Source organism: Argiope bruennichi, chromosome 8 (genome assembly GCF_947563725.1).
Source record: "Argiope bruennichi chromosome 8, qqArgBrue1.1, whole genome shotgun sequence".
Classification (NCBI taxonomy): Eukaryota; Metazoa; Arthropoda; class Arachnida; order Araneae; family Araneidae; genus Argiope; species Argiope bruennichi.
The window spans coordinates 97,991,859-98,018,379 of NC_079158.1; the positions used below are offsets into that span (position 1 = coordinate 97,991,859).

Genomic DNA, 26,521 nt, shown 5'->3' on the forward strand with positions numbered 1-26,521 from the left:
GGATTTTTGTTTCATAAAACTTTGTACATTTAATTTCTTTCCCTCTTATTACATTAATAAATTATTGCTTCTCCATTTTTGACCAATATTCTTTTTTATCCATACCGCAACAACCGGAAACCGAAAGTGAAATGATGCGCTTTTCATCCCGGGAATTTGTCCCGTCATGTCATGTGATTTTTAATCAGGAGTTATCTAACTTGTGATTATGAATTGGTGAAAAATTATTCTTTCTTCTCTGATTGCAGCTTACTACATTTTTCATAAAAATCTAGAAGAAACCGACATTTTGCAAGATGAAATTAATCCTTTTGTGTTGCGTCTTATTGTGTTCTTTCGAGATTTTTCTAGCGGAGAGGTTGTTTAGGTATGCTTTTAGGGAAATTTTCGACTTATTTTTATATCTGTCATATTAAAAAAGGATATAAAAATTAACGGGTTTTTCTGTGACATTTGAAGAAAATTTTTGAAGTGTCTTTTTAGCTGATAATATTTTTATCGCAGAATCGTCAGTATTTTGAAAATGAATCATTGTTGTATGTCACTTTGTTTTGACATTGTCGATAAAGTTATCACTTTTAAAATCTTGATGTCTAATAAGATAAGATAGTTTTATTAACTTTCGGTATAAAGATAATTTTGACTATTGTTTATCACCGATAATGTTCGATTAAGAAATTGTGTAAGTTAATAGAAATTTATCTATCAGAGAACAAATAAAATACTGATTCTTTGTTTTAAAGTTTGTCTTGCAATTTCTTGAAATGCTCTTCAAACATATATCTCGGTTGACCCGAATCGGCTTATCTGAATATTCAAACCTTCTTTAAGTATTTAATTTGTTTAAACTCAAGAAGTAATGTTATATATTTTGCATTTAATTACGGCTATAATTTTTGTCATTGTTTTTTTTCTTCTTAGAATATGATAAATCACTTATCATTTTACATAACTTTAATGCAGACTTTTGTCAAATTTTATTGATTTGTATTATCAGTTCATTCATAGTTACTGCTTGTTTTATTTAATGTTTTTTATGTGTTAAAATTGAAAAAATTTACTGCATATATTCATTTTGTAATATGATTGGAAATTAATACTTTTCAGAAGAGTTTTGTCATGTCTTCTATCCTAATAATACTTCCTTTCATAATTTAAATTTATTTGAAAAGATAATTTTATTCTAATATAATATAATTTTACAACCATGAAAACTAATACAGCATCAATGATTATTTTTTGAGTGTGTGTTTTGAGAGGAAAATATATGCTATTACATCCTCTTTCATTTAAATACATGAAAATAATGGCATACATTGTAGCCTAGATATAGTTAAAAAATGCTTACTTTAATAAGATAAATATTTGTGGATCTGTATTTAATTCTTAATAATCATTAATATGTTATTGGTTGTATTTTAGTTAAAATTAAACTGACTTAGTTATTTACAGATTGATAGAAATTTTATAGTTTGCAGATTTTTTTTTTTTTTTTTTTTTTTGTCAATATTGATCTGGTAGATAAACTATTAACAATGAAAAATATTTACTAAGTAGTAATTTTTTTTTTAAATTTGCTTTCTTAAACTTTATAACATGTGGCTTCAAATCTTTTTTTTCATTTATTATTTGAAATGAGAAATTACATATAGGTCATTTGAATGCCATTTTTTAAGATCTTTCCTGTGAAGAATCATTTTTGAATTAATGGTTAATCATTTTAAATGCAATATAAAAAGAAATTAAGGTTCATTATCAAGCATATATATATATATATATATATATATATATATATATATTATAAATTTTATAAAATTAGCTGCATATAAATAAAGTCAACTGGTGACATTAGAAAAAAAAATATTACATTTATATTTAATACTATAAAAGAGTGAAAAAAAATTGCTATCTGTAGATTATAATTTCATATTATTATAATTTTTTTTTTTTTTTTTTTTTTTTATTCAGATAGAAACATTTTTAACTCATTTGAAAAGTTTCATTTAAAGAATCTAATTGTGGAACTGAGGAGTGCACAAAAAAAATGTTTATTCGTTTAATTAAAATTTTACTTTTATACAGTTAGAAAATATTGGCTGTGAAATTTAAATAATCAATGTACTATTATTATAAGTTTACTATTTTTTGTAGATAATTTTAAATTATTAGTGGAATATATTAAAAATAGTCTATAAACTGAAAAATTTATTGAATTCTATAAATTTTGTCTGCATAAATATTAGTCAAGCATCTTTCGTAGTGAGCAAAATAAAATGCTGAAAAATGATCTCCTTACTGAGTAATGCTTCAAAAAAAGTTACAAGGAAACATAATTACATTTATTTTGTAATTTTCTACACAATTTTATAAACTAATACTTTATTTGCTGAAGTATAATTAATTTTTGTTTTATAGGATAATTTTTGCTTGAATTATTATGCTGTGGGTGATCTGAGAATATGTTAGTTTTCTTAATAAAAATACTTAAAATGTTGAAATAAAATATCTTGAAATTTTTATTTATTTATTGTGATAGGTTATATTGCTTTTATTTCTCTGTAGAATCCCTCTTACTCGTATACAGTCTGTACGACAGCACTTTCATGAAGTTGGAACCCCTATTAAAGTAGCTGCGCCTCGGAGCCATCTATTAGGCAGTGGACCATTTCCAGAGCCTTTATCAAATTATTTAGATGTAAATAAATTTAATAACTGTATTGTTTACATTTATATTACATTTTGTTTATTATGAATTCTAAAATTCCAATTGTCATGTGTACATTCTTTCATTTTGCATAGTAAGATGTGTATTTAGGTATAAATGTTATTGCATTTAAAGGAAAACTTATCCTTTTTTATCTACCAACTTCAAAATTAAATCTTTAAACTTGTGTGGAATAAAAGTTTCTTCTTTTCCATTTAATTAGTTTTTGAATTTTCGTAAATTTCTCTAATAGCCTAATGTATAAAATTATGTGTTCAGAAGTTTCAAAAAGGTTCTTCAAATTAAAAGTACAGTTGTGCAAACCACTTCACTCTCCCCCTCAGAAAACCAATATCTGATGCGCAAGTTCAGTTCCACACCTATATTTAGATTCAGAAAAACTTGGTACTTTGTACTATTTTATTAATTTTCGGAAGACAAAGAAAATATGTCTGTAATTCTCTAACATTAACCTATCCAGACATTAAGCATAAAGTTTGTTATTTTTATTCATTTTTACTTTTCTGCTTTTGGTAACTTAATTCTTAAATAATTAAAATTTGAAGCAGTGAAAAAAACTTGAAAGTGTAGATCTTCAACATTCAGAATGTAAAATTTTTTAACTTTATTTTCAACAATCTTTGTATCTTTCTTTAATGATTATTAATAATGTAAGAAGTTTGTCTTTTTATAACTTCTTAAAGTTATTCCATATAGAATGTTTTTTTAAAACAAGAGATTAAAACTATAAATTTTTAATATTAGTATATTATCAAGCTACAATTTTTCTTGAAAATGTTTTCATATTGGGTATCAATGAGCATATATTTTGCAATATACTTTTTTTCAAAAGATTATTATTAAATGGTAAATTTATTATTGTAGGCCCAATACTATGGACCTATTGGCATTGGAACTCCACCTCAAACTTTCAAAGTTGTGTTCGACACAGGTTCATCAAATCTTTGGGTGCCTTCTAAGAAATGCAAATGGACTAATATTGCCTGCTGTGAGCTCATTTATGTCTTTTAAATCATGATTTATTGATTCATCATAATCTCTAAAATTGTTGAATATTAAAAATTATTCTTATATTTATATAACTTCAATTATATTTGATATCTTCTATTTTTCATCCCTTAGTGGATTTTTTTAAATGAATTATATATTATACAGAATAATTAAAGTTAACGTAATTTTTAGTGCTTCACAGCAAATATGACAGCTCACAGTCAAGTACCTACAAAGCTAATGGAACCTCCCTTGAAATCCGGTACGGAAGTGGAAGTATGACTGGTTTCCTCAGTACAGATGTGGTTACAATTGGTGATTCAAAAGTATGTTCTTAAGAAATTTATTTGTATCTAGGTCTTGCATTGTTTTTTATAATTAAAATTATTCTCGTAATTACTTTAAATGTTATATTTGTATTTTAGAATCATATTTGTAGGTGGGGTTGACTAAAAAAAAATATGAATTTAAATAAATGCTAAAGTTTACTGAAAGTGATATTTTAGCCAAGATATAATATTTTTTTTTTAAATTTCAAATGTATATTTGAAGATTTCTACATAAAATATTTCTATTGTATTTGACCATATAATTAATGTATGGATTGTCAAGAATTTAGAATTAAATAAATTTTGTTTTTGCAAATCTTTTATGAAAATTAACTTTTTAATATACTAATAACTAAATCTATTATTGTGTGGTAATTTCTATCCACTAATATCATTTCATCTTATATTTCTAAATTTTAAGAAATAAATTGATACATGTTTGACTAGCATAAACATTTTCAACTTTATTCCATAAGTGGTGCCTCAATATTGCCAAACTTAAATATCAGTACTATTCTGTTAGTGAGTTATTACTAAGATTTGGCTAAAGTTGTGCTAAATATTACAAATTTTCTGTAATTCTGCTTTATAATTTTATGTGAATTTTTAATTCATTCAGATATTTATTTTACTTTTAGATTATAGACCAGACGTTTGGTGAAGCTGTGACTGAACCTGGTTTGGCTTTTGTTGCGGCAAAATTTGATGGTATCTTAGGATTAGGATTCAGTGCTATTGCTGTAGATGGAGTGGTTCCTGTATTTGACAATATGGTCAAACAGAAACTGGTTGAGAAACCTGTTTTCTCATTCTATTTGAATCGGTAATTTTTTTTCTTCTTTTTGCATATTTTTACCAATTTAATTAGAATATTACAATCTTCTTTTGCTTTGACATTAAATTCTGTGTAATAAATTTTTTAAAAACAACAACAATAGATATAAAGAAAGAGATTTTTTTTTTTGTAATTATAATTATATGACTACCAAAATATTAACTATTACTGACATACAGATAAGTAAAAAATAAAACAAATATCACTGAAAAAATATGCTGTTTGAATTAATGCATAAAACAACAATACTTATTGCAAAAATATACCCGTTATGAGAAAGAAGGCTACACTATCTTAATAGATATGAGATGAATACTGTTTGAATTCAGTGTAGCCTCAAATAGATGCTGCAACATCAATTTGACCAACTTCCTCAGAAATTTGATAATAAGAATGTGCAAATCTCATCAGTAGAAACAGAAGTCTGTTGGGAACAATATTAACCACTTTGACAGTATATATGAAAGAAGTTTTTAGCAGTACATTTAAATTATTTTACGAGAAAGAAGAATTTGTTTTAATCTTTTTATAATTCACTATTTTAAAAATGTGGAAATCTTGAAATTTATTTCACTATCATGTGACACTACTCATATGAAGATTTCATTAAATAAGCAATTAATTTAGTATTAACTTCTGAGAATTTTAAAACACTATTTTATTTTTGATAGCATATAAGTTAGGAAAATTTGAAAATTAGTTCATGAAAAAGTAATTGAAAAATCATTAAGACAATTTCATCCTTTCTTAATAATTCTTTTTTCTTTCTTGATGCAACTAATCAAGTGAGATAAAAGTATATGTAAGATGGCATCTTCAAAGCATAAATAGTATATAAAAAGTATAGATGGAAGTTGAATTCCATAGTTATAATTCTAATAGGGTTGAAGAATCATCTCCAGAAGCCTTTTTCAACTAAAATTCACAAAAGAGAACTTCATTCTGTGAAAATTAGACAAAATATGAATTCATTATTCTTTGGTGATATCTTACGTGCTCTTTCTTTTTTGAAGTGCTGCTGTTGTCTTTGGATTTGTTGCTGTCTCCCATTTCTGATGCTCACGTTTATTTGAAAGATGCGTGCCATTTCTGAGAAATTTTTTAACCTGTAATTTTCAAACTATTACTCATTCATTCATTTAAGTAAATGCTGACATTTTTTTTATGAATTACAGCATTTTAATTACTTTTTTATGCATGAAACAGCTCTCATATACATTTTAAAATACATAAAGTAACCTTCCCATTTACCTGATGCTATGTGACTTTTTGAAAGGTTTTCTTTTAATAATTTCAAAATATATAAAATCAAATTTTTTGTGATATTTAATTACAATTGACTCAAGGCGATAATGAATCATTGAATTGAAAAAACATTTAAATTGGTGTTTTGCATATTAATGTTCTCTTTTATAAATGAATAAATTTATAAATGTTTTGTGATTATATATGATGATCTTTTAAAAACTGTCTAATTTTAACTTTATTACATACATTATATTTTTATATCAAGAATTTTGTTCATTTTTATGTAATTTTACTTTATATTAAAAAGAATTTCAAATTGTTTCAGTAATGTAGAAAAAAAATTGAAATGAATATTTGAGAAGTAGTAGCATCGTTGGCACTAGTTTATAAAAAGTTCCTGCCTATCGAAATTTAATTTATGAATAAGTTATTTTACCTCAATATTATTTCTTTATGTTGTCTTAGAAATTATTTTTTGCCTTTTTCAGTAATCCCAATTCTAGTGTGGGTGGAGAAATCATTTTTGGAGGTAGTGATCCAGATCATTATAAGGGTAACTTCACCTACGTTCCTGTTGACAGAAGAGGTTACTGGCAATTTCCCATGGATGGGTAAGTAGAATTCTTTCAATATAGATCATTTTTAAAGTTTATATATATGTCTAAATAAATTTTTAAAAAAACATGTTTCTGTGGTTAAAACTGGCTTAGTTATAAATTTTTGAATATTATAATTTTTGCCATTCGGGAGCTACCTTGTGAAAGCGCAGTTTGTTGAATGGCATATCTTTTTTGAAGTGGCCATTAAAATGATTTAAAATTGAGATAATCAAAGCTTTATTATTTAATTTTTTATTATTGAAATGTAGAACTCATTTTTGTTAAAAGTATCAAGAATATTTTCTTAATAATATTGTGTGAACTATATAAAAATTTAAACTTGGTAATTACTTAAGAAATGCATCTATTGATTCAACATATAATGTAATTCTTTAAATCATTTAGAACATTTTTACAGTTAAAAGTTATTTGCCCATATCAAAGAGTACAAGTTAATAACTTAGCTGCAAGATGGGGTGAAAAGTTTTAGTTATATATTATTATATTCTAATTGAGTAGCTTATATTGTATTGAACTTTTAAATCATCCTTTCTTTTCTTACATGCAAGATATCTAAATAAAATTAATCTTTGATAGCATCAGAAATTAGATATTCAAAAATTTTTCCTGGAGATTATAAAGAAAAAAAAGTGCTTATTTTCAAATAGGTTTTTTTTTTTTTTTTAATTTGCATTTCTTTTAAAAGCAACTAGTTTATTTTTATTTTGATATTTTTTTAAAATTTCATAATTAAAATATTCTTGATTTAAATATCCAGCTATGTTTTAAAATAAGATTCATTTTTCAAAACTTTCTTGTTTAGTCAAAATTATTTATTGCTTGGAATCTTATTATAGAAAAACCATGATATCTTTTAAAAAATATTTTAAGTCATCCGTAAATGAAATAAGTATATTTATTTTCTGAATATATATATTTTTTTATTCAATGAGTTTGTGTGTTATTTTGCATTGGTTGATTAATTTATTGCTTGTGCAATATGAATGAATCTTGATTTGAATAATTTTGTTTCAGCCCAGGCATATTTTATCAGCATATTCCATAAATTTGAAACAGTTTTTTCTTGAATCTATTTATCTTAATGTTTTGTTGCTAATTTTATATTAAAAATTTATAAAAGTATTAACTTTTTTGTACAGCATATCTGTCAATGGAAAATCTGGTGTCTATTGTGCTGGTGGGTGTGAAGCCATTGCTGATACTGGCACTTCTCTTATTGCTGGGCCAGTTGCTGAAATTGAGAAGCTCAACAAAGAAATTGGAGCTACTCCTCTGGCAATGGGAGAGGCAAGTGAAGCTTGATTTGTATCTGAAATCAGAATATAAAAAAAATTTTATTTATATATAGCAACAGTGTTTAAGAATCTATTTAATATCAGAATCAATGTGTGATGAATGAAAGAATTGTTGCTTCTTAAAATTAAATTTTATCTTCAGTTTTTAACAAGAATTATCCAGGAGAAATCTTATTCTTCTACTGGCATATCTACAGAAGTCAACTTCAAAAAAATAGTTATAAAAATCAAAATATGGTAGAAATATACAACCAAAATATATTGGCTTAATATAACTATCTAAAACAAAAAATTTAAAAAAAGACTTTTGTTTTATTTCAACCTAAGCAAAATTTTTGTAATTTCATTCAAGTATATGTTACAAAAGGAAATTCTTTGATAAAAATTTTAGATTGATATCTGTATTATTTTTACTGCAGACTTACTTATCAATGAACATATATATGGAATACAGCTGTGATAAATAAATCGAATTTCATTTTAATTCAATAAAATAAAGTTAAGAGATCACATACGTATTGATCTTTGCTTTCCCTGAATAAAGGAATTGAGGAAAAAAAGTGGAAAAAAAATCAAAATAGTGGTGAATGAATTCACAGATTTCTTTTATACAAACAGATAGAAACACAGATACAAATTTTTTTGTAGAATTTGATGGAAAACTACAATTCTGGTGTTGAGACATTATGTTAAATTTCATTTGTTTAGCACGTTAAATTTTTTTCAGTAGTCTTGTTAAAAAAAAATTTATTTTGTAGAGTCAGAAGTTTTTGATATGATAATTCATCAAAATCTCAGTATCAAATTTTTAGTACATAAAGAAAAATAAATGCTTGCAATATCTTTCATTTATTTACTTGATGGTGGGGGGGGGGAGGTAAACAGTTGAATAGGATGAGACATAATTGAGCCAAATTATATCTGTAGCAGAATTTGATGTATACATTTGAAGATAAAAAACTTTATGCATTTTTAAATTTTTGTTTTTGCTCATGTTAAAAATAAGATAGGCAATGTGTGAAGTAAAATAGCATGATCCCAGTACCCTTTTTACTGTTAACAACATATTTTCACTTATTGGTGCTCATATTCTCTTATAGTATATGGTAGATTGTGACCTTATTCCAAAGTTGCCCAAGATCTCTCTAGTGTTTGGGGGTAGAACTTTTGACCTCAAAGGATCTGATTATGTTCTTCAGGTATGTCAAATTAAACTTATCAAAAGGCATTGAAGTTTATGCTTTGAATAACTTATAAGAGTTTTTTATAGCAGATATTGTGGACCACAATTTTTTTTTCTTTCTGAGATATTGAACTATTTACAAATACAGTAAGTGTAATTTAACATCAGTAAGTTATTATCATTAAAATACAAGGAAATTTCTTTATTCAGTCTAGTTCTGAATGTGCTTCTTTACTAATAACTATTTTGATTTTTGCAACATTTTGTAGAAATATTATTAAAATTCTAATTATATTATCTGCCATACACTACATGGCTTATTTTAAACATTAGAGAATCTGCATTCAATCAAGATAAACATCTAAAAGTTAAGATGCATTAATATCCTTTTTTAGATTTATGAATATATATTCTTTAAAATAAATGATTTTAACAATTTCAACTTTCAGTTTTATTAACGGTTAGTTTGTAATACCAATTTGTCTAGGTCCCAGCATGTTCAGATTATATAATACATATTATGTAATCATTTTTAACATTCATTTTTGTTTTTAACATTGTGATGTTTCTGATAAGTTTATTGTGAAATCTTAAAAATGGAATTTACTTGGATAAGTTGAATTATTGCAATAAGAATATCTTTTTATGAAGATTTGTCATTTTTCTCTTTATTAAGTTTCATTTTATTTTCTGTATTGCAAGTTAATTTAATCCCCGTCTAGTTTTATGATGTAGCAATTTTAATTGCTTCCCATTCAATATTAAACCATTTAGATCCTTGTAAATATCAGTCATAAACATATACTTAGGTGTTGTTTTTTTTTGTTGTTGTTTGTTTGCAGGTATCACAATTGGGACGTACAGTCTGTCTTAGTGGATTCTTGGGCCTAGATGTTCCTAAACCGATGGGTCCTTTGTGGATCTTAGGTGATGTATTTATTGGGAGATATTATACAGAATTCGATTATGGCAACAGCCGTGTTGGATTCACTGAAGCTACTTAACTTTATTTTATGTCACTCCTGGTTGTCTTATAAGTTCTTGTTTACATTTTTATGAAAACAATTATATTGTGAAAGGTTTACATTTTTCCATCTTAAACATTTATGTGAACATTGTGTTCTGTTGTGACAATATATTAGAAATGCTAATTTTAAGCAGCATTTATTTTATGTAAAAAACCAAAGCACTATTTTGTGTAGCTCTCTAGGAATAAATAAAACTTGTTTTTACTTAGAGGCCCTTTTTTTTCTGTTGTATTACTGTAATCCACAAACAATTAGATATTTTTGAGAAGAGGAAATTCCTGAAAATAATGCCTTTTTTCCTTCTTAAAAAAAAAAAAAAAAAAAAAAAAAACCTTTAAATTTAGTAGTATGAAGAATTTTTAACTCTGCTGCACACACACATTTTTGAAACTCAAATGTGGAATTATTTTGATCCCATATTGATAATTGACAGTTAAAATTAGCAAATATAATAATGCCAAAAATGACATGTTTGGAAAAAGCTGTTTATACTGGTGACATTCTTTTGAATTATATATAAGAATTATTTTGACTAACTTGCACTTTTCTTATTTGTTACATTATTATATTATTCCTTTATTATTATTATTTTTTTTTTTTTTTTGCATTAATTGTTCTAGTTTTCAATTACTATTTCCATTGCCTCTTCTGATGAAAAAAAGAAAATTGATTTTTATTGTGATTTTTTTTTTTTTTTTTTTTTTAAAGTTACATTTGAGATATAAATGCAATATTGCAAATCTCAGTTAGCATTTTCTCTATCTGTTGAAATGTCAAGATTTTTCAGCTTGTGCTGTTTGAATTCATTTTGTTGTAACTATTGCATATACTGAATTTCAAATAATGGGGCATGCTCATAATAAATGTATCTCATTAAAAAATAACTGTCTTTATCTATATCTGTTACTTATTTCCTTTTTGATTGAGAGTTCCCAAATTTTTACCTCCCTCCTTTCTCGATGTTTTTTTTAGTATGCCTTTTATATATTCTTCCCGGCCATCCTTATGCACAAAGAAGTTTTATTAATAGTATTCAAAGTTTATGAATCAAATCTCAAGTTTTCTTAACATTTGTAGGAATCATCTTAACATAAATAACAGTTTTTATGACTCTGTGTATTCCTCATCTTCTCCTTAACAAGCTGATTTCAATCAAACTTATCATACTTATTTCTTTAGGACAACAAAAAGAATATTGACAACTTTACAAACTATAAAGCTAATTACATAATCAATTAATTAGATATTAACTGAATTTTACAATTTTTCAGCAGTAATTTTGAAACAAATTATTTTGCTAGAAATATTTTGGTAATGTCTTAACCCTTTCTAGGGCTGTGGGAAGTATGCTTCCCACCAAATTTATCAATCTTTGTATGAATTTATGTAGGGTGGCATAAGTTCTGATAAATTTTTTTAGAAAGACAGAAGCTTAGATGCTTTAGTTCTTTGTTTCACACAAAATGATATGTCTTGATTTATTATTTAACCAAATTAAATTTTTCTAATAAGCTAAATGAATCCCTTTTCTTATTCTAATTTCAAGCCAAAAAATATTTCAACATAATATGACTAGAAAAAAAATGGCCCTTTAAAGGATTAAACTCTAAAATTTTACTTCTTCAATGACATTCAATTTTGGGGGGCAATTTTTCTTAATTCTTTTAAAATTCAAGTGTTGATTTTGTATTATTGCTTTATTATATTTTTGTTTCATATTTTTAAATATATATATATTTTATGGTTTAAAGTACTTACTATACCAAAAAGAATTTGTATATTCATTTTTAGCAATTATAAGAGACCAAGATCTAAGGTTAGTCGAATCAAATGGTGTGGTATGGTAAAAGGATTGTATGTACTATATAAATTTATATAAAATTAGTTTTTACATCAAAAATATTGTATGTGAAGGTATTGAAATTCTAAGTAATGTTATGTCACTTTTTCTTATATGAAAGTATTAGTTCTATATAAAAATAAATCACATTGAGGTAATTTCAAATTAACTTGTGGTTAAATCTAATAAATACTAAAATAATAATCAACAATTCAGATGAAAAGCAATTACTATGTGATCTTTCATCTTTTTTCATAACAAATTCAGAGTTCAAATAAAAAGTTATATAATCTCTTTCACTCTTATCTTATTTGTACATTGATAGCAAATATTGTAATATGTCTGCAAGTTCTGAATTCATGAAAGTAAATTTATATTTCATTGCTTGAATATGTAGTCTATTACATGAAGGTCACAATATTCATTAAGCTTTAGGACTTGGAATCTTTCAGATGAATGTGGAAGAACAAAAATTTTTATATATACTAATTTTAATCCTTCATATTTACCACCATTAACATATTATTTATATATACTCTCAACTGTTTTTTTTTTTTTTTTTTTTTTTGCATACTTTGAGAAAAGCATGCATTATTTATTAGAGCATTTAGTTCTAAATCATTCACGAAAGACAAAAAATAACCACAGATATTAATATAATTTCTTAACAAACAAAAATAACAACCACAGGTATAAATATAATTTCTTAAACAAAAAAAAAGAAGTGATAATTATATAACAGTTGTCATTAAACAGGTAAAAAACTGTGTAGAAATATTAAATTTGTAAAGGTCAGTTTATACCTACCGAAAAAAAAAAAACACTTGCATTTGGTTCTTGTCTTTTTGAAGAAATTTTATGTAGGTTAATGGTGTAAAACAATTTAGCATGGTAATTTTTTTGACTAGCATACTTTCTATAAATTTTCAGAAAATAATTATGAAAGAATATAAAATGTAGTTGAATTTAGTGCTTACAAATTTACATTATTTAATTGGATATTAGGTGCTCATTATGTGTTTTTGAAGATTTTAATTAGATTTTTAGTTAGTTAAAAAATTAATGTTTCTAAACATTACTGTGTTGACATTTTTCTGAAGTTGCATATTTTCCTTCATATAACAAAATGCCATCATCACTGAATACATACATTTATAATTTCTGAAAAATTGTATTTATAAAATGAAAAAATTTAAAAAGAAAATCCAAACATATCTTTAATTAATTTCTAAAAGTAGTTTTTTTTTTTTTTTCCAAAAATATATACATGGAAGATATTCACCTAATTATAACTAATCTTTTAAATGTAAAAATTGTTGGCAAATATTAATAAAATTATTCATGTTAATAAACTTAAATCAATACATCTTATCACTAAAAGATATATTGTTTTAAATTACACTTGAGCAATAACAATAGAGCATTTTGAGTGGTTAGTGGTTCAGAGTAGAGAAATTAATTGGTAAGGTTTTTGTAGTTTGAATACTTCATTCAGTAAACTAAAACATACACACCTTTATTTTACTCATTCTGAATAGATCTTCTTATAAATGATTCTTCAACACTTTTATTTGCCCTTACTTCCTGTTTTCATTTGTCGGTTGAATTAATCTTTCATTGTTTTGATGACAATTTGGACAAGATACATGTTTATTTAATAACAAACTTTTGAAATATGGATTACATTTTTGAAATCCTGCAGTGTTGTCTAATTCTATATTATATAACCACTTAAAAATATTTATATATTTACATTTTTCATGTAATACACAATTTATATTTCATTTTATGAAATTCAAACTCATCCACCAAAACATTCATTTGTGTGCTTTTATTAATGTTAAAATTAAGATTTTTAAAAAATGCTTTCTTGAGGCATTAATTCTGAAATAAGATTTTCACTTCCACTTTTATTTTATAACAATTTTTTTTCATTTGCAAGTGTACTGATTTATTTCAAGTCATAATTATTTTTCAGTTTTATAAAATAGCAAAGTAATTTTTTTAAATGTGCATTCCACGTTAATATTTATCAGTTTAAAAAGTTAATTATTTGGACAAACAAGTAGCTCACCAAAGGCAGCTAGTATTTTGAAAACATGCAATTACCCATAATAATTTTTACATTCTAACAAAAATGAATTTAGTAGATTTCAATCTTAATACACGTTTCTCTTTCACTCAAAATAATAAAATAATTAATTAAAATAACATTTTACAATTCACTAATTATATTTTTAGACTAAATTAAAAATAAAAATGTTAAGAACATGAAAATAACAATTTTATTGGAATCACTATGTACAACTTTTCTATGCACATTATAAATAAAATCAAATATATATATATATAAACAATGATTTTATAGGGAAAAAAAAGATGAAAGCATTCTTTAATTATCCCATATATTTATAAAATATTCTTTTAATTTCAAGATTCACATTTTGCATATAGATCCCAATCTGTATAAAGGATGTCGCGAAGGAATATATTGAAAAGAATCAAGTGTAATAAATGATGTCAATGGAGCAATGAATCGATTGTTTTGTTCCAGTCATTTTTGTTTTGCACCAAAGCTTTTTTTATTGCATCCTTCTCAAATCCCAAATCCTGGAACTGATTCACAAGGTCTAAAAATTCTTTTGCCTGTAAAAAAAAAAGGAAATATTAGTACACTTTCATAAAAAGTAAAATATACTAGTAGTTTCAAACATAAGACAAAATTACAATGGGATAATTCAATGTAAGTAAAACTCAATCTGAAAAAAAAGCTTAAGATTTAATCCCTTAGTTGACAATGATGTTTTACATGATTCACTCCAGTCATTTGATCTTACAGATTTGAATTATCACCTTTAATGTAAAATCTCTATTCTATGGGCACATTCCAGATAAATTCTTGTTAAAGTCAATTTATAGTATTTCAAACTCTTAACAAATGCCTGAAATATTATTAACAAATATATGAAACACATCTCATAAGAAAAAATCAAGCTAGTTCAATGCAAAGATATGAACTACATCAGAGAAAAAGAAATCGGAAACTCTCCAAATTAACCTACAGTTTGCTTTGAGGCAATTTGTTATATTTATAACATGCACTATCAAGTTGATAATAAATAATTTTTAGGAACAATAACGCCATCATTTCCAAAAAAAAAAAAAAAAACTCTGTTACTTCACTTTTCAGTTATATGAGTGTTTTAGAAAAGGAATGATTTACAAAGCTTTTTATTCCAAAATCCAATACAGAGACATAAAAAGATTCCTCTGATCTTGCACTTCACAATCCCATCTTTCTTAAATTATTATAGAGTTCATAAAAGGTTTTTTTTTTTTTTTGAAAAATCAAATTTATAATTAAATTAAGCAAGAAATTACAGAATGCTGGGATTTGAATAAAAAAACTTCACAATACTAATGTGGAAACAGTAATTTATTAATAATAATTTAAATCAATGAAGAATTTCTTTTACCATTACAGGGATATATTAGCACTAAATGCAAGAGATTAAGAATTTGAAATAGAGTAAGTAATTATCATGAATTGAACCTACATTTAAATGGGGGAGGGGGGTAATAAGAATAAAAATTCAATTAAATCATATATATTCATAAAAAGCTAAGACAAACAATTTAATGAATTAATAATTTTTAATTAGCAAACTCTTAATTTTGTAAACAGAATTATTAATGAAAAAAAATTATACTTCAAAAGTATTGTATAAAATAACAGATGAATATTTGATAAAAAAATTAATGTAACCCTTTATTAAGGACATTAAATTCTAAATTTATAAAATTATTACTAATTTATTTTATAAAAACTACACATTTTTTTTATTAATTTGGACGAAAAGTATTTTTTCTTGTATAAAACTGTTGCAATTTAAATATTCTATTTCTTAACTACACCATTCCACAGCTTAGTTTCTACAATGATACTGTTATTTAAAAATTAAAAAAAGGTAATTTTTTTCCCATTCCTCTTACTGAGATTTCCATTAAAGTCTATGATTATTGCTCTTTTTTAATGCATAGAATGGCATGCAAAGTTTACAGGATTTGTTTGTGCCACTGAGATGAGTTTTTTTTTATTGTGCAATACATATAATGTTGAAATATTATCTATAATAGATAAGTTACAGTGTATTATTTTAGACCAATTTAATGAATTTGATGAGATCACCAGTGACCCTGAAGCATTCAACATGTTAAATCAATAACAAGAAGGCAAGACCTGTGCTATGGCTTGCAAAAAAAAAAAAAAAATTATCAATAATTTATGAAAATTACCAATTAATTATTAAAATTACCAAAATAAAAGCACCTAGAGAGGATAAATGCAAAAAAAAAAAAAATGTATAATAAAAGTTGTGACAAATTGTAAAGACTGTTGGTTCATCCTTTCATTGCTTGAAGTGCTTCAATATGACACATTGCAATGTTCATGAACAATAGACCTATATTTTATATATAAATAAAACTATTTTTACATTACATTAATTTCTTTACACTACAATAGTAACAATGGTAATAATGATAAATGTATTATTACTGATTTTTATTCAAATTATACATTTCTAAAAATTTTAAAAATGTTGCAGTCATTGGTGGCCCTAGACAAATGTCAGTCACCAGAGATCAACCATGACATTCAATGTGTTAACAGTCCAAGCTTTTATTTTTGTGACAACTGAGCATAATTTTCACTTCTTTATTAACTAGAATTCAAATTACGCTCATTTAATTATAAGCAAGTATTTTTCTTTTATTATGTAGTGTACTTATATCAATACTAGATTATAGTTTAAGTGAAGGAGAATAAACTAACTTGGTCTCTATTGTAATCGTGAAGATGCAGAGCAGCTTCTGCTTCAGAACTGTCATATCCAGATTCTTCAAGAGCTTGTATATGACATAATAATTCTACAACCTAGAATAAGAATATTTCAATATTAACTTTAAAAATTATCTTGTAAATTAAGCTATAATTACAAGCACCTGCATTATTGGAATTTATTTTAATAAAATGCAAATACAAAATTTTATTTTGATATAGCAATTTAATAAAGCTTAATATATAAAAGTTGATGAGCCTTTATTGTAAGATGTCAAAAAAACTATTTGTGTTACATTTATATAAAATTCATGATCTAATATAATTTTATTGCATTTTCATAAAAAAATTATGAATGAAAATAAATTATATAGCACACTTTTAAGCATGTTTCATTTAAAATTGATACTATTTTTGCTTCAGGCCATTTAAAGTAAGTATTCTATAAGTATAATCTATAAGTATAAAATTAATCATTGAAAAATTAGCTGATTACCTACAAAAAAATCTTTAATCTATCATCATATCTTTTAAATATCTTTTGAAAAGCCTAAAATAAATCTCTTTATATGATATGATACCTGACAGTTTTTATTTCTTAATAGAAGATAAAAAAAAAAAATCTTTCTAAAAAGCAAATGGAAAAACAAAATATTTTTTAAATTGATGAATTATTCTATTTTTCATTAAAAAACATTTAAAACAAATTATGAAAGAAATGTTTCATTTTTTGATAAATTAATGTCAAATTTTTAAAAAAGGGAAGTTAAGAAAATTATATAAAAATAGCATAAAAATTATCACATTTTGATATTATAGCTAATATTTAATTAAAATTCCATAGTAAATTAGCAATTTTCAAAACTTTTACGAACGATTAATACAGACATTCTATTAAATGCAATTCCCACAAAAACCTTTTAAGTCGGACAACTTTTTCTGTTAATTAGGAAGAAGACAGTCAATTTAAGAACAAGATTAAAAAAAACAAAAACAAAAAAAAAACTGAACATTTGAATTTTGTTTAAATTTAATTTCCAACCAATTACCTTTTTCTCATCAACACCCAAATGTTTTACAGCCCTTGCTACTTGACCCTGAGGGAATCCCATTTCTGTAATACAGTCTACAAAATGTTTGGCAGCAGCATCCAATTCTTCATATGCACTATTTTCATCATGAATAACACCATTACTAGATTCATCTGGAGGTTTCTGGAAATGATTTTCATTTATGGGTAATGGATCAATCTGCAAAATATTATTTTCCCTTAAATTAATATTAAGCATCTTAAAATCTCAATATTAACAATCAAGAGAAATCTAAGCATTGCATTTTCAAATCAATTATTCTTACATTTTAAAATTTATTATTACAAAAATAAATATATTATAAAACAACATTTTAAACATAAATAAAAGTCAAATATTTAAAAAAAAAAAATTGGTAAAAAAAATTCTTACAATTATATTATTATAGTTGACATAATAATTAATAATAGATTTTGGCCTATAAGATTACTAAACAAAGTTTTTGCTATAAGTTAATAATCTATAAATGCATGAGTAACTATTCAAATTAATAAACTACTTTACTCACTAATTAACAGAAAAACAATAAAAATTACAATTGTCCCAAATATGGCAAAAACTAAGAAAGGAAAGAAACAATACTTCAGGGTTGTGTGATAAAAGACACAGAAAATATTTTTTACACAATGTAGGCAATACAGCTAATACTTCATAAGGGCAATTTTAAAAAACAGTTTTGTAGTTTGTTAAAATTCATACAGTGAAGACAAACAATTAACAACAACAAAAAAAAAAAATCAATTCTCTTAAAAATTCATTTATGAAAAATATAAAGTAATTTTTAAAATAAATAAATTAGTTGCAAATACTTTAAATACATTTAGCTTAAAGTCAAACAACATGATCTATATTTCATTTAGAATAGTTTGAGCAATATTAAATTGATCAGTAAATGATTGAAACTTGTACATCATTTTTCAGTTGATGACAGAAAATAAAGTATTCAAATGTATCATATAACAAAGAAACATACTTAAAATATATTACTAACAGCAGCAAAAGTAATCTGCTATAGAATTACTGTTAATTTCTAAAATGATGATCAAACACTATAAAGTAATTCAAGCCTTTGAGAGAGATACAAATTTTAACAGATAAAATTTGTAAACTTTTTTTGACAATAAATTTTTTAAAAAATCTAACAAAAGTATTAAATCCTTTAAAAATTCAATTTTAATTTCATTCATTTAATTTTCATAAAAATTCATTTTAATTTTCATTCATTCATTTCACTTAAAATTTTAATTTTAAGTTTCATTAGAAAGAATTTAATATTATCATAAATGAATTAAGAACTTTTAATTTTAATTTCCTTAAAAATTTCTGAGCTAGTTAATGTTACAGAATTATACATTATTACAATTATACATTTTAATGCAATGATAAAATTATGATTTAAAAAAAACTTAACATGTAAAACAAGGCAACTTAAATCCATAGCTTGATACTTAAAGAATTATATATAAGAAAAAAAGGAGGGCGTTAAAACATCGTTTAATACAGAAAAAAATTTCATAATTGAGAATTGATAAAATAATGTAACGAGACATTATTTAATATTACTATTTAAGATTACAGAAAGTTATTATTTATTATTTACTTACTAATCACTAAAGTTTGAATGCTTTATTTTAAATTAAATTCAATTATTTTCAAGTAAATTCAAATCAAGAACGGTATCAGCATATATAATTTTGATAGGTTGTTTTATATCAACCAAAGTTTGATAGATTGAAAAATATCATTGCTACTATTTATCTGCAGTTTTATTGGGATGTACAAATGACAACTTCCTTTTTGGTGTCAAACATCAGGGTGGGTTTTTGTTTTTTAGAGTGACTGTCTTATCAGTGCACAAATAGGCATGAATAAATAATATTCATACTGATTCTTTACATTTTTACTTTCCAGAACAAATTGAAAATTATTTTCAATGTTTTCTATCAGTAGTTTATTTATTTTACATTTAGCATTTCACCCCCCCCCAAAAAAAACTTTTAACAACCCCCCAAAACAAAAGATTTAAACAAAAGGATCACTTTTTGTTTAAATCTAGTTTTAGTGATTATGTCATGAACATTATGGATAAAGAAAATCCTATAATTAGGAAATAAAACTTCTAATGCTACTATATATTCATATCTAAAGTGTGCTAATATTTTTTTTTTTCTTTCTTTCTTTAATTTCTTAAGCACTGCTAATGTACATGATATTTTCTTCAACAACTTTCATTAGTTAATCTGTAATAATCACATCTGAGATATTGTTAATAGGATAACAACCTATTTAGATGGAACGTCTAATTCAATGAATACTCTAAAACAGTAATACATGAAATGTACTTTAGAAAAAGTTAATAGTTTAAAAATTGTTATGGATCTCAAAAATCGGTCAAATCAAAAGTTCCTTTAAAACAAATATCATTCATATTGCATCATTTTGATATTTGATTTGACCAATTTGTTAAAAAAATAATTAAAAAATGCAAAAATCTTAAATTTTACAATTATTAAATATGTGCTGCGTAAGGTTTGCATATAAGCTATAGTTTTTGGGTACTTTTCCATTAGCCAGGCACAAATGTCGCCAATTGTGAACCAAACGCAAATTTGGCGGAATTCTACATTATTTGGCAATTTTTTGCTTGCGCTAGGCAAATGGAAAAGTACCAGTTTTTGACCTCTACTTTTTTGCTAACCCCTAAAAATATGTTATAATGAGTAATGTCATATATACTAAATATACTATTCAAATGGACTTTTAAAAGATGTCTTTAAAAAAATTAGGACTTTATCAAGTATATTTTAAATGCAATAATAACTAAATATATAACTATTGAATTTAAAATAATATTTCAAGTACTACAAGGAAAATTTAGAAATACTTAAAATATTTTACAAAACAATAAGAAAAAACAATTAAAATATATCTTCTTAAACATTTTTAATACAGACACAGAACTTAAGACTAAGCTATAAAATTAGAAAGAATCAGGAACCAATTTCTTGCCAAAGAAAATAATTCAAAACTATTAAAATTGGCCAAACAAACTACTATAATAAAAAATTAAGAAAAAACATTAACATATTTAGCAATTTATTATCTTAAAAAAGCTACAGTACCAATCACCACCATGCATTTAATTCTCCTGTATGCTCCCCCCATTAAAAACCACATTCTAATCTATAACATATTTAATTTTTATACAAACAAAGAGTATTCATTTTTTAATTTTCAATGACAAAACATATATTAACTTACCACAGATTCTATCACTCCGGAATTAAAAGTAGGAGGAGTATGAGATCGTTCTCTAATCCCCAAATTTACATTTTCCATTTCAGAGATGCTGCGAATGTCAGAGTAACTTTTGCAACCTCGCAACGAAGATGCCTTTTCACAGCTTCCTCCAGCATTTGAAGAAATATAAGGCACTTGGGACAAATTTGAGAAGCTAATGTTATCACAAGAAAAATCTTTCATTGCCTTTGATACTGGACTTGAAAAAGCAGCATAGCCATTGCTAGATGATGGAAAGTTCTTGACATTGGCCACAAACTCTTGACTTATGCTGCTAGTAATCCGCTCAGAAGAGATCTGCCAAGTGTTTTGAGGAAGTGGGTAACTTACAGATTTAGTTGCAGCAGAAACTGCATCTTCTTCAACAAGTGAAGTAACTCTTTGGCTGGGTGATAGATTGGTTAAATATGTGGATTCAGCTCCAGTCTTATTAATATTTCCAAAATCTTCGCTTTGGCTGGCAGAAATCTTGTCAGAAGTTTGCCATGAATTTTGAGGAAGAGGAAAACTCACAGACTTTGCAACAGTAGGAACTACATCCTCTGCAGGGACAGAAGTCTCTGAAGAGATTGGTTCACTGCTATGAATACCTTGGAATACACTATTTAATTCCTCCAAATCATTAATTGTCTGGAGCTCCATGTAATCAAAGGGACTAGAGGTATCATTTTCAAAATCTGACAAATTAATTTTAGTATGCGTTTTCTGGGTTTTCTCCTCTGTAGGTGTTTTTTCTTTATCAGGAGGTTGTTGTGGTTGTAAAATAGTATTAGATTGCCAGGGCCGAACATGTTGAGCATTAGTTTTTGGAATGGATTCTTCTGGAATTGAGCTGCTGCCAGCACTGTTTTCTGTATTGGCACTTCCAGGCTTAGGTTTTTGTTTAGCTTCTGCTATTTCTTTGAGACGTTTCTCACTGAATTCTATAACACTTCTTTCCAGAGAAAAATCATACTGGAATTAGAGAAAAATATTTATATATAATTGATTTAAGTATAAATAGCAAATAATAATTTAATAAGATTCATATACAAAGCATCCATTACATTAAAACCTTCTTACATTTTCAAAATTTTATTAAAAATTATAGGAAAATAAGAAAATTCTCTCACATTTCACACATCTTGATACGGATTCCATAACACAAGAGAAAAAAAGACAGAAATTTGTCCTTTCAGTGATTTCATTAAAAGATTCTGATAGGGATTTCTTTGATACAGCTCAATTTAAGAAAGGGAACCTTAGGTATCTTTGAAAAAAATGCATATGTATTAGATGTTTTTATTTCTTTACTCGTGACATTGGAAACAAAGAGTCAGTAGTTTTTCAGAGTGCTTGTTAGAAATAATTAAATAAAAAGTAGGATTTGTATAAGAAAATAAGTTTAAATCTTAGAATAAGGTAACAAGGACTAATTTAAGATAGAAATTTAAAAGAAATTTAAAAATATCATTATATATATGACCATTTTACTACCCTTTTAGCTGCTTAAGTTATTATTATTATTATTATTTATTTATTAGATAAGATTCTGCTTGTTATAAATCTGTTCTAGCACTAGAACAGATATCTTCAGATTATTTTGTATGTGTGCCCATCTTGACAGTTAGTATTTGCTTGGTTGCTAGAGCAAATAATTAATTAATATTCTACTTTATTTTTGTGTGTGTGTGTGTGTGCCCCGTAATATTAGCATTTCAGCTCAAGTTCAGATAAATACAAAATTCAAGGTACAAAAATCATTTATATATATGTCAAATAATTATAAATGAAATTCTCGAAAAAAAATATGTTTAAACCTTTTATAAAGTTTTTACTTTTAGTTAAAAAATCATTGCTCCCTTCTACAAACTTTTGGTAACCTATTTTCATCTGTTCATCTTTCCTGAGATGGTGTCAGCAGATAACAATGACATATTTCATTATATACATATCCAAAGTAAATATTTTCCATGAAAGTATTTGTTATCCAATCTAATAACTCTTTTCAATGATTTGTTTGTAACCACTGCATTTTAAAACATATGCTTGCATAATAGTAATATGAGATTAGCAAATATTGTGATAATATTAAGTTAAAAATATCTAATAAAATATATTATTCTAACAATAGACAAAATTCCTACTTCTATGAATTATTGAAAGGAAAAAGTCATTATATTACACAAAAAGTGAAGCTGATGATTTAAATTTTATTCATCGTGAGAATTACGCATTTTCTTCAGTTTTAATAAATTTCTTCAAAGGATATAAAATATTATATATTCAAATATGTCTTTAGTAATTTTAGAAATCAGAAAACAATTATTCAAAAAAAGGTAGAAGTAGTAATTAATAATGAAATAATTACATTTTCAAAATTTTTATAATGTTTTCTTTTTAAAGTCTAGATTGGTGATAAAAATCTAGTAAAATTTTGTATAGTTAAAAAATTAAAGAGAAAAAAATAGGAAAGAAAATGTTGCTCATTTAGATAACAATAATAGTGAATGAAAGCCATTAAAATGTTTAAATAATTAGGTGTTAATTTTAATATACAAATATAAATTATTATAAATTCAGTATCTTTTATAATCAAAAACTAATATTTTTCAATTGTATCACTCAGTTTTTAAAGATATAATTTTGAAAATTTAATTTTAAAAATTAAATCCAGCTCAGATTTTTGTTTAGATTAACCCATGACTAATTATTTTGATAAAATAATTTAAGATCTGGAAAATAGGCTCTTAATTAATAAGCTGAAATTTCTTTATATTAAATAATATCTAAGCAATCATCAAAATCAGAAACGGCCAATCCAATTGTTTAGATATTTAAGGAATGAAGTAAAAAAAATCTTTACCTGAATAGATAATAATTCAGCTGGTGTTCTTGTATCAATAGCATGTGGTAAAGAGACAGGTCTGGGAGGCCAAAATTGTTTAGATATTTTTACTGGTACACCTTCTATGTAGCTAGAACCTAAATATTTTAAAGGAAGCAGAATATTTATTTTACAAAAAGTAACAAATATATATGTATGTACATAATTTTTTTAAAAAAATTACACAAGAAAAAGCTTACCATCTTTAAAATGAGAATCCATTTCCAATTTACTAACCTAAAACTAGAAAAAAAAATGCAAACATTATACTAGTAATTGAAGATTAAATTGTCAGACATATAAATTATGGTATTTATATACATTTAAACATATCAAACTTGAAAGTCAGTATGCCAAATAGAGAGAGTTTGAATAAGTTGCAAACAATCATATAAGTAATTGAGTAATATATAGAGAATAACTACTCTAATTTTGGCCCAATAAGTAATTTCTAAACAATTAGAAATAGGCATATGCTTATAGTCAGATGCTGATACTTTAAATAAAGCAAAAGAATTATTTTTATGCTGTTTGCATCAATAAATGTTCTGACAATATATATATATATATATATATATGAAACTTAATTTTTTAATATCCACCAGTATTATTAGCCATATTAAATAAGATAATCATGATTTTAAATATATATATATACATATATATATATATACTCTTCTGCAAGCAAAATTGATTGAATCATAATGTTTGAAATTTCATTTTAGACAAATCTACATTGAGACAAGCAAATCTACATTGAGAAAGAACATTGAAATCTATTAACATTGATTAATAGATTCTCTCCCAAGATAGCAACTGCAAAGATCCAAAATACTGAAAATCGGAGTAGTTTAGTTTTTGGTAATAGAAAAGTAGAGCTTTTTCGGTTAAAAAATATTACTGAATCAAAATTATTTTACTAAATATGATTAATAAGACTAGGAAAATGCTTAAAAAGTTAAATTTCTTAATTTATACAGCAGCACATTTATTAACTCAAACAACAAACAAAATAATTCTTTGAGCACTTTTGTTAATTAGATTCATATCCCTAACATTTTAGGCATTCACTATTGGCCAATGATTAAAGTGTGATCTGTTATTAAAAAAGAGATGAGAGAAAAATCAAACACGCAAAAAATTTCTTTGTTGTATTCAGAAGATAGATTTTCCATTACAAATTAAAGTTCTCTAACAATTACAAACAATAGCAACAGCACACAGAAAAAAAAGAGAAAATAGGTCCGTGTTTCCAGGTTTATTTTATTGTCTGCATCAATGATAAATGATTTCAAGGAGATTATATATTTGCAATGCATTAAAACAGCAATTCTTCACCCATATCACTGGTAACTTTAAAACAATATGTTTATGGTAGTCATTTCAATGAAATAATATTCTGTAGTAAATTTTACCAAAATTTTTCCTACAAATACATTAACTATATTTTTAAATTAACAAACACATTTAACATTTCCATTAACTTAAAATTTTAATACAGAACTATATACAGTGTATATTTCCGTCTTCTATGATTAATGTTTAGTAAATGAAAATGACAGCTTCCTTTCAGTAAAAAGTAAGTTACAATTTATCTTAAAAGCAAGAATAAATTTTCGAAGTCATCTCCTTTTTTAAAAAATTAAGATCATGATTCTTGAAGCGCTGTCTCAACAAATTTTATTTATTAAAACAATAATGCATGACTCATGGGGGAAAAAACTTGTAAAAAATAAATATAAACAAATGTATATATATAAAAAAAAATCCAATAGTATACAGCGATGCAAATCTTTCACAGGTTCGGTATAACTGACTAACGCTTTGTATCATGTGTCAATTTAATTAATTGTTGTAACCGCACAGATATAACCTAAATGACTAAAGTAGATATTTTAACCAGGTAAAGAGCAAACCCACTGAAGCATAAGCATGGTGATGAAAACTTGCATAAATATTTCACATTCATATGTTCCATCAAACAGATTTTTTTTCTTACCTAATATATATCATGTTCCACACTTAAATTTCGTAATTATTTCCATCTTCAATTGTTGTCAATCTCACTCCCGAAAGTTGAAGTTACAGATACAGAAGAAGCACGGAAGCACTACAAATAACAAATTCATGACATCATAATGATGAAAATGATAAACGTTTTTTATCGATATCGAATTAATAGTCACGTGCTGAAGAAAATGCCATTTTGAAACTTCAGAAAATCCTTGTGATAATTATTTGCTTATCAAAATTTTATAAAAGTATATGCATAAAAGATTTATAGCAAAATATAAAATTAACTATCTTGGAAAATTATCGCTTTTAGAAAAT

General features: G+C 25.0%; 2 protein-coding genes across 2 annotated transcripts; one reads left to right on the forward strand and one right to left on the reverse strand.

The window, feature by feature from the left end:
• The first annotated feature begins 165 nt into the window (after positions 1-165).
• Positions 166-10,461, forward strand: LOC129980534 (lysosomal aspartic protease-like). Its single transcript, XM_056090874.1, has 9 exons — positions 166-367; positions 2,563-2,695; positions 3,590-3,713; positions 3,908-4,041; positions 4,683-4,867; positions 6,616-6,738; positions 7,887-8,034; positions 9,143-9,241; positions 10,068-10,461. Exons 1-9 carry the CDS (start codon positions 297-299, stop codon positions 10,227-10,229), a joined length of 1,179 nt encoding a protein of 392 aa, XP_055946849.1. The 5' UTR covers positions 166-296; the 3' UTR covers positions 10,230-10,461.
• Positions 10,462-14,360: 3,899 nt separating this feature from the next.
• On the reverse strand, positions 14,361-26,320 carry LOC129981941 (ubiquitin-associated protein 1-like). Its single transcript, XM_056093004.1, has 7 exons — positions 26,190-26,320; positions 24,391-24,433; positions 24,170-24,288; positions 21,286-22,278; positions 17,983-18,183; positions 16,928-17,029; positions 14,361-14,739 (listed from the first exon to the last, which is right to left on the reverse strand). The coding sequence occupies exons 2-7, from the start codon at positions 24,410-24,412 to the stop codon at positions 14,614-14,616; spliced, it is 1,563 nt and encodes a 520-aa protein (XP_055948979.1). The 5' UTR covers positions 24,413-24,433; positions 26,190-26,320; the 3' UTR covers positions 14,361-14,613.
• Positions 26,321-26,521: the final 201 nt, after the last annotated feature.